General features: G+C 40.2%; 2 protein-coding genes across 3 annotated transcripts; one reads left to right on the top strand and one right to left on the bottom strand.

The window, feature by feature from the left end:
• Positions 1-125: 125 nt before the first annotated feature.
• On the top strand, positions 126-2240 carry LOC122063576 (probable calcium-binding protein CML22). 2 transcript variants are annotated; one of them, XM_042627277.1, is made up of 5 exons: positions 126-280; positions 961-1209; positions 1310-1512; positions 1608-1782; positions 1894-2240. In XM_042627277.1, exons 1-5 carry the CDS (start codon positions 265-267, stop codon positions 1989-1991), a joined length of 741 nt encoding a protein of 246 aa, XP_042483211.1. In that variant the 5' UTR covers positions 126-264; the 3' UTR covers positions 1992-2240. The 2 variants fall into 2 exon arrangements, with proteins under 2 accessions (XP_042483211.1, XP_042483212.1); XM_042627278.1 differs by having other exon boundaries at positions 132-280; positions 1034-1209.
• Positions 2241-2392: 152 nt separating this feature from the next.
• Positions 2393-5588, bottom strand: LOC122063575 (receptor like protein kinase S.2). Its single transcript, XM_042627276.1, has one exon. It carries the CDS (start codon positions 5090-5092, stop codon positions 2612-2614), a length of 2481 nt encoding a protein of 826 aa, XP_042483210.1. The 5' UTR covers positions 5093-5588; the 3' UTR covers positions 2393-2611.
• Between the last annotated feature and the right edge of the window lie 3648 nt (positions 5589-9236).

Genomic DNA, 9236 nt, shown 5'->3' with positions numbered 1-9236 from the left:
GTTGGTATATAAGTGTAATAATAACAGAGATATAATATAGACAAGGCTTGTGGTATGTGAAGATGCTTATCATCAAAGCCACTTTGGCATCTCTTTATTTCACACCAACCCATTTGCTTTCACCTTTTTCTTTTGCCTGTTCATGGGTAATCTCCGTTCTCCTCTATTATTCTCTCCTTTATTCAAAGGGGAGGGGGAAAGAGGGAGAGGAACAGGAGTTCTGAAGCTTGGGCAACGGTTGGGTCCTCTTTCAGATTAAAAACCATGAAAAAATCACTAGGTAGGTATATTTTAATTTTATTTTCATTTATTTTCCATTTACTATAAATTGTTTTTTCTCTATTTAGTGATCAGTCAAGTACTTAACACATCAAAGTTTGAAAAGAACTAATTTTCTTCTAACAAGTGTTTATCAGAAAACATGATTTTTATCCACCATCTGAAACCATGGAAGTTCAAGATCTGGTTGAAATGCTATACTAAAGCAAAACAAAGTCAAACAAAAAATGTCAATGATATGGACATTTCTTGGAAGTGAACTGTTCTAAGTTCTGGTTGAAATGCTCGAATTAGCTGTATTTTGCTTACTATTTGATCCAGTTGGCTGTTTTCGGTAATATTTGAGACGAGTATACATTTTTTCTCTTGTTATAATGCAACGAAGTTATTGCGGAAATCCATATGTTCAGTAACCAGTAATGCTTGATGTAATTACATGAAATTTGGTCAGAAATGTTCCATAATCCTGCTAACAGTTTTTCCCCAGAGATGCTAAAGCTAATAGCTTTTTCAGCAAACAAGCTAAAAGTAATATTTATGAGTTTTGAGTTTTCTGTTTGCCTTGAAATAAATTAATTGAATCTTACATCCTCCCACTGGGAAGAAGGGGTAAAGGTAGTATCCATACTGCTGAATTTATATTCTTGCTCATTGCATTGTTTCTTGCTCATCTTCTTTCAGGCACATCGCACATCTGCCCCTCACTAAAGTCATTCGTTTCCAAAAAAGTTGAAACCGTGCTTTTCCATTTCAGTTCACCAAAAATGTACAAGAGGTTAGATGCAAATCTTGAAAAGAAGATGGTAGAAGCAATCAAACAGAGAGGCACATCAGGGAAGAATAATTTCAGATCAATGAATAGCATAGTCATGAGGTTTCCTCAATTTAAAGAGGAGCTGAAAAACATCAAGAGTGTCTTTCAGCAGTACGGTGAGTTTTTATTTGTTCTTGCTTTGTTTATCCTCTCTACAGTCTTGGTAGATGTTCAAGGAGTTTTCTCAGACCTCTGTGGAAATTTTTCATTTCATAGATGAAGACTCAAATGGAATTATTGACCGTGAGGAGCTAAAGAGATGCTTAAGCAAACTGCAATTACAACTGACAGAGAAGGAAATGGAGGATCTACTCCATTCTTGTGACTTTGACAGCATCGAAGGAATGCAATTCAATCAGTTCATTGTCCTCCTTTGTCTTATCTATCTCCTAGCAGAGCCTTCAACATCTTCACACACTGTAACTATAATTAGCTCTTCTTTGATAATTATTATTTATTGCACTTGTTCAATACCTGGTAATTGATTTCCTTGACAACTTGTGGATTTGTTTAGACATCCAAGATGGGATCACCACAGCTTGACGCTATGTTTGATACAATTGTTCAAGCATTTTTGTTTCTTGATAAAAATGGAGATGGCAAGGTGAACAAGAATGACATGGTCAGGGCATTGAACGAGGGTTCTCCTCAGGAGAAATCTCCAAGGCACATCACCAAGACACGTTTCAGTATATTATACTCCTCCACCTGTTATACATGGTTCCATATATCTTTGATTGCGTTTTCTTTCCGTGCTTTCAGCTGCCTTTTATTTAGTGGTTTCTCTTTGTAAAATGCAGAGGAGATGGACTGGGGCAAGAATGGAAAGGTCAGTTTTAAAGAGTTCCTTTCCGCACTAAACAATTGGGTTGGGGTTGATACTGATGATGAGAAGTAAGTCCCTGTAAAATGAGGTGTTGTGAAGTAGAAAATAAGCAGCGGAAAATGAATCAAACAAACTCCGGTAGATGAGACTGAGTTGATGCAGTTTATCCATATGATCCGGGCCAAAATACTATTTAAAATGCTGCCTGTGCATTGAACTCACAACTTTCTACAATTTCTTTAAGATGGTGTAAAGACAAGACATTCTACCTATTATGTTTACCATGACAATCATTAGTTAGTCTGCACTCATTGTTCTCTCTATCTCTCTCCCTTCCTCCCTGTATGTTATTTATTTTTCTGAGATCACAATATACCCTTAATATGAATGGTATCTGAGATTGAAGACTGAAATATGAATCAATTGGCAGGTCAAACAAGCAGTATAATTCACAAATAGGAAGATGTGCTGGATTTGGTGAAGAACCAATGCATAAAGTCTAACTATACATCATCATCTCATTTCTATTTACATAGACTACCTGAAACAGTACACAAACAACCAAAAAAGGAAGGGGAAAACCTGATCATAGTCTATCACAAGAGAGAAACCTAGTTTACATCATTGAGACTATCACATAAGAGAAACCTATGATCCCTCATCAGATCTATCTGTTCCAACTACATATACCTTCATTGAATACCAATAGCTTGGATTCTCCTGATAGATGTCAAAGAATAATCATTCCTGCGCAGCCACTCTTCCCTCATCTCCTTCCTTTGTGCTTCTTCCTTGAAGCACCCATCATTACCATCTAGTATGCTAACAATTTGCCTCATACTCGGTCGCAAACTAGGATCTGATCTGGTACATGCAATTCCCAATTTCACAAGCCTAGTAAGCTCCCTTTTATCATACTCATCATTCATTCTCCAGTCCGCCAGCTCCACCAATGGTCTCCTCTGTATCTCAAATTCACGAACCTTCTTCACCAACAGCACCTCAGGCCACCGGAAGTCAACTGCCATCCTGCCGGTAACCACCTCAAGCATAAGAACCCCAAAGCTATAAACATCAGCCAATGCGGTCACCTCACCGGATTCAATGTACTCAGGGGCTATGTATCCAAATATCCCACGAACTGATTTCTCTGGGCTAGTTTCCGCGTGATGGCCATGGTCATTCCGAGCCAGGAACTCAGCAAGGGCGAAAGAGCCAAGACGTGGGCTCATGTCACCATCAAGGATGATAGCTGCAGAAGTAATATTCCTATGGATGACCTGCTCATCCCAACCTTCATGGAGATAAAAGATTGCAGATGCGATCGATTTAATTATATTGTAACGCCGCCTCCATGTTAGGACAGAGGGCCAGCTCTTGTCATGGAAGAGGAAATAACTGAGCTGACTGCGAGCAGAGTAGTCATAGACAACAAGCATCTCCCCTTGCTCAGTGCACCAGCCTCGGAGCTGCACCAGATTCCGGTGTCGGAGATTCCCAAGGTTCTGGAGCTCATTGGCAAAACGTATCCTTAAAGCAGGGCATTTCTTCATCCCAAGCCTCTTCACCAATACATGATGACGGTTCTCTAGGTAGCCATGGTAGGCAGTACCAAAGTCCAGCTCTGCAACTCTTCTAGCTTCGGAGAAATCATTCGTTGCAGCAATGATTTCCTTGAAAGGTATCTCTCGTGGTGTATCAACCGAAGGAATTTTGCTCCGAATAACGCCACTAATGTGACTGTTACTGTTAGTTTCTCCATCATGGCCATTGCTGTTAGTTTCCCCATCCATGGCTGTCATAAAAATGGTGTCACCAGCAGCAGTTGCATAACCAGATGTTAAATTAGACCATTGAGATGCATTTGTTGTTGTTGTTGATGTTCCTATTACTGTTGAAATTGTTATGATTGTGGTGGCAGTGGAAGATGAATAGGAGATGTATTGAGGATAGGCCTTAAACGACGGCAACGCCGGCAATTTGCCGACGATATTACCGGCAAGAACTTCGACAACCCATTTCATACTAGGCCTTACTTGTGGATCACCCAAAGTACAGAGGAGGCCGAGATTGATTAAAAGCTCCATCTCAGGAAGCTTATAAGACCCATCTAGTAACCGAGTATCTCCAGCTTGTAAACACTTACCTTCATCAGATAGCCGTCGAACCCAATCAAGCAGGACAATCTTCTCATCTTGGCAGGCGAGATCGATTGCTCGCCGACCACTCGCCACCTCCAAAACAACAATCCCAAAGCTAAAAACATCAGATTTTGCAGTAGCAATGCTTTTTTTCTGGAAGCTCTCCGGTGGTAAGTACCCAATTGTGCCACCAATTCTGGTTGTCTCCGCCATCCTGAACTCATAATTGCTATCAAAAGATGGTGCTGCAAATTCAAGTTCATGCTCTAGCCACCGTGCTAATCCGAAATCGCCCAACCGAGCGTTATAATTGGAATCTAACATGACATTACTAGTCTTGACATCTCGGTGGATGATTTGTGTCTCCAATTGCTCATGTAGATAGAACAGAGCAGCCGCAAGACCCGCCACAATTCGATATCGTCGTTCCCAATTCAGAATCGGAGAGGCAGGGCAATCAGGTCGTTTGAAGAGAATCCGATCGAGGCTGAGATTAGGCATGTAGTCATATACAAGAAGCAATTGATCTTCATGAACACACCAACCCCTAAGGCGAACGAGGTTTCGGTGGCGAAGCTGAGCGACCGCCATCAATTCAGCAGCGAAGGTCTTCTCGAACTGTTCTCCTTTCTCAGTCAAGCACTTGACGGCAACAATAGTGCCATCGCTTGGTAAGACGGCTCTATAAACACGACCGAATCCGCCACTACCGAGGATTTGATCTTCACTGAAGCCATTGGAAGCGATGTAGAGCTCAGCGAAGCTGAAGATTCTTGGGTTGTTCGAACCCACAACCTTTTGGGAGAGATCGACACCTGGGGTGTCCTGGAAGTTGCAGGAAGAGTGGTTGTTGCGAGTGACATAGCAATCGGAGAAACCCGTGTAGATGCTGCGGAGTACATGGTTAACAAAAGTGAAAAGCCCATGTTCCTCGGTGGAAGGTTGGCGACTGGAACGAGAACGACGAGGGGTTGAGGACTCGATTTCATCTAGATCTGCAGGTAAAACTGGGAGGAAATGTTTGAGTTGCATGGCTGCAAAGAAGAGGAGGGTAGGTGATTGTGAAGGAAGGAATGGGTTTATTTAAAAGAGGTGAGGAGAGAGAGGTTTGCAGAGGAAGAACGACGTTTCTTCTTCCTCTTTCAAGTTTCAAAATCCAAATTAATTAAGAAACGTGGGGAGATCGCTACTAGCCAGTCGCCATTAAAGAAAAAATTAGAAGATTCTTGGGGTTCTCCAAGATTCTATAGAGAGTGATTTCAAAGCTTCTAGAAGCGATTGAAGGGGGCTCAGCTCAGGTCCTCATCTCTCTCATGGCAGTGTGTACACACGAGGGGTAGAGAGAGAGAGAGAGAGGTAATTGCGGCCCTGCCGCCAGCGGGCGTTGATGACTGTGTGCTTTTCTCACCTGAACCTGACCGTCCCAAGACTCCCAAGTCCCAACTGTTAAAGGCCAGCCTGTCTCTTTGGCTGGCGCGCCAGGTGTGCCTGAAATCTTGGCGGGAAGAGAGAGACAAGGATTTGCCCTTTTTTTTTTTTTTTTTAGTGTCAGTACTGTTAATGAATTTCTATCGCTCTCACAATCGTCCACGTTGTAGTACGTTTCACACACATATAAAAAATTTTGATTAGAAGCTATGACAAAATTTTGAGAATTTTTTTTTATTGGAAAAATTAAAGAGAATTGAATAACTTATCATGTTTCAAATATTGGTATTTGATCGTGGGAGATTTGCATTTGTTTGTATGTTCTTGATCTTTATATGTGATTGATATTATATTGGTGAAATAATACGAAATAAGGGTAAAAATATCATAAGATATGCTTTTAGGAGGATCAAATGTGTTTCTATTCAATATGAATGATTTGATATTGATCCACAATGATATTGTATTGGTTTTTGGGATGGATGATACTTAACCAATATTGTGCCTTAAAATGATGGAATTGAATGGTACATATCTGATTATTTCTTAAAAAATGATTTCTCAAATCATCAAATGGTCATAATCTCTTTTATTATTCTTTTATTATCTTACCAAGTGTAAAACAAGGTTTTAGGTAACTGTCAATTCAATTACTTGTGAAGGATAAGCTTCTAATTCATGGAAGGCAACCAAGCAATTGGACTCTGGCATTTAGTCTTATTGCTGCCAAAAACCCCGTGAGTTGATCCTGCACAAGCACAAACGACGGAGGCCCGGAGCTTTGTCCGGGGTTAGTCTTCCGATGCTCAAGTTAGGGTCAGCCGCATAGTTTTTAGTATGGGAGTAATGGTGAGGGTATTGATGCTTACCTCCTTCCTTCCTCTCGGGCCCTCTTAGATAGCTCATAGGGTTTAGGGTTTTCCCTTTCCTTCCAAGAGTCCTTCTCGGGTCCACCTTCTTCCCTCTTAGAGTTCCACTCTAATACGTCAATCCTTCTGGTGGGGAATATTCCCTTCATGCAAGCGACGTGATAGAGCGTGATAGAGTCTTTGTACACCCTATCTAGTGGGCGACATGTGTCCCGATGGGTGACACGTGTCCTCACCCTCCTGAATGATCGATTTGGCCGTGTCAAGTCTAAAGAATGTCAAAGGTTCGATCTCTTACCCCACATCTTTCTTGATATAATAGTAAATAAATTAGTAATTTGTAATAATTGTGACATAAGGACCCATTGTTGGCTCCACGTAGGTCTCTTATCTTGCCCCAGTAGGTCCTTATATGGCATCTGTTCATCAAAAAAAAAAAACACCTTGTGGGTGGGAGTGGTACCATGCATCCAATCTTGGTGGATGGTAATTTAATTTTTTGAATTTTTGAAGATAACCTTGAAATTACCTACCTGTTGAATTTGGGGATCTCTAAATTGAAGACCCAATATGTTTATAAACCCATCATCCCTGCATGTGGCCCCACAATCAGGTTCTGATTGCTCTTCAAAATTACAAAATGGAAAACAAATTTGGCATATGCATAGCCAATAGGGTGGGTGGAAAACCTATATTTTAAAATCTTGTAGTGGGGAATGCTGAATGGATCCATTAAGGATAAGATTAGACACCATGCGACAGATGTTGCCATCTCAGTGGACCAGTGGTGGTGGGGTGGTGGTGGTGGTTGTGGTTGGTGGATGGGGTGGCCTACTCCGTTCTTCTCGGACCTAAGGACATATCTGATTGAACCCACCTTTTTTGTGGATTTGATAAGACCACACTATAACTAGGTTGAAAGTATCTCCATATACTTTACTTTCCAATGAAATAAGCTAAAGCCTTCACGGCCCCCTAACCTCCCATCAATCTAATCAAACCTAATCTTAACTTGAACGTAAATCTCTTGATGTGCCACCGACTAAACGTACCTCAGCTATGCTCTCTACCACTAATGTAACCCCAATGAAATAGTTATAAAGCAGTTACTGTGACATTTCAAAAGGGTTTAATGATTTTAATGGCCAAGTAATTATAAGGATGAAAGCTTACACCCCGGGTGTAGCTCCATTGGTCCACCAAAGGTGCTGTGTTAATAGATATCTCCAGTTTGAGTCTCTTAGTGACTGATTTATTACACGGGTTAGGTGTGACTACCTATAATCGGGGTTTACCCTTGAATTATATAGTACAATTGGGCAAACTTAAGATAATGGTGTTAATCGGTTCCATTTTAGTTTAAATGGTGTGGTTCGGTTTAGTTCACATTTATTTGGCTGAAATAAAAAATGCACCATTTACTACGGTTGCACTTCTGAAACCGCAACTATTTAGTAAATGACTTTGGTTCCACGATTTTTAAACGGTTTCAATTTCAGGGTTTTAAACGATTTCGGTTTCGATATAAAAATTACTTTTGGTGATAAACGATTCAATGTTTTTTTTAAGTAACAACTATTATGTTTTGTTAAAACAACAAAACAACTAAGTAAAAAAAAATATATTACATTCAGAAAGTGAAATGCAAATAAAACTACTAAATACTAATGAACACCCATAGTAATGGTGGATGATGCTAAAGTAGGAGTAGAAGGCCTTAAAAACACATCTTCTAAGACTTCAAATAATTCCTCTTCATCCGTCTCAGTTATATAAAGGAAAAAAACAATTACTTAGAAGTTAGAATATAAAACTAACATCCAAAGAATTTCATATGAGGTTAAAAGAAAAAATATTACCTCCAAAATTCACATCCTTAAGTTCAAGGGGTTCCTCGTTAGCAACAAAAAAAAGAAGAAAAAGGATGAGAGCTTCAACACATTTGATATGAATTATGATCTGATTTCAAAGTGAAGATGGAATATGGGTATGAATCTTTTAGACGATTCTCTCCATGGTTTCAAGTATTGATATCGGCCGTATCAGTTGTATCATATTGGTATCGGCTAAGATCGATCCCCAATCATTGACCGATCCGGATCGATTATCCATATCATTTCAGGGTAAAACAGGAAAAAAATGTACTTTTTTTAAAAAGTAAGGGCAAAACTGATCGATATGTGTAGATCCAATCTGATTCAGATCGGTATTGGCAGATACTAATACCAATACCAGACCTAAAGCTATGATTCTCCTCTCTCTCTCTCTCTCTCTCTCTCTCTCTCTCTCTCTCTCTCTCTATATATATATATATATATATATATATATATATAGGGTAAATGTTTTTGTCTGAGAGCAAGGGGAGCACCCCGATACAGGGGAAACGCCCCCAAAAAGGGCATGGTGGTCATTGCACCCCCTTTCTGTGGCGCAGGAGTAGCATGGAGCATCCTTTGGTCAAATAGCTAACAAATTAGTTTATGATTCAACAGCTACTGTGGCCTTGCCTTGCCTTCTGTGGGGTCTTCTCTTCACTCATTAGAGTTAAAAGACTCATTTCTGAAAGGACAAGGCCTCCAAGGCCCCAAAGGCCTGACCCACACATCAACTTTAAAAGAGAAATTAATCATAGCAAAATTTGTCTAGTGAATGTCTTGGGTTACTTTAATTTGTGGGACCCTAACCGCCGGCAGAATCAGAAGTGGGAGTCTTAGGGCTTTTTTTTTTGTTCCCTTAGTCGCCAGCTGTGTAGATAAATTCTTCAGAGGGAGATCATTATTTGGCTGTGCTGGTTACTATGTTAGTGTGGGACCAATTAGGGGAAATACAACCATCTAATTAGTGGGTAGGGTGGTTTATATCTCACATTGTATGTCAGG

The sequence above is a fragment of the Macadamia integrifolia genome, unplaced genomic scaffold (genome assembly GCF_013358625.1).
Source record: "Macadamia integrifolia cultivar HAES 741 unplaced genomic scaffold, SCU_Mint_v3 scaffold1363, whole genome shotgun sequence".
NCBI classification, from domain to species: domain Eukaryota; kingdom Viridiplantae; phylum Streptophyta; class Magnoliopsida; order Proteales; family Proteaceae; genus Macadamia; species Macadamia integrifolia.
This window is presented reverse-complemented; position numbering and strand designations above follow the sequence as displayed.

Bases quoted from the DNA above. Each gene is read 5' to 3' on its own strand.
- LOC122063575 (XM_042627276.1), bottom strand. From the start codon at position 5,092: ATGCAACTCAAACATTTCCTCCCAGTTTTACCTGCAGATCTAGATGAA.
- LOC122063576 (XM_042627277.1), top strand. The intron at 1,513-1,607 runs GTAACTATAATT...GGATTTGTTTAG, and splicing joins CTTCAACATCTTCACACACT to ACATCCAAGATGGGATCACC. The intron at 1,783-1,893 runs GTATATTATACT...TGTAAAATGCAG, and splicing joins CATCACCAAGACACGTTTCA to AGGAGATGGACTGGGGCAAG.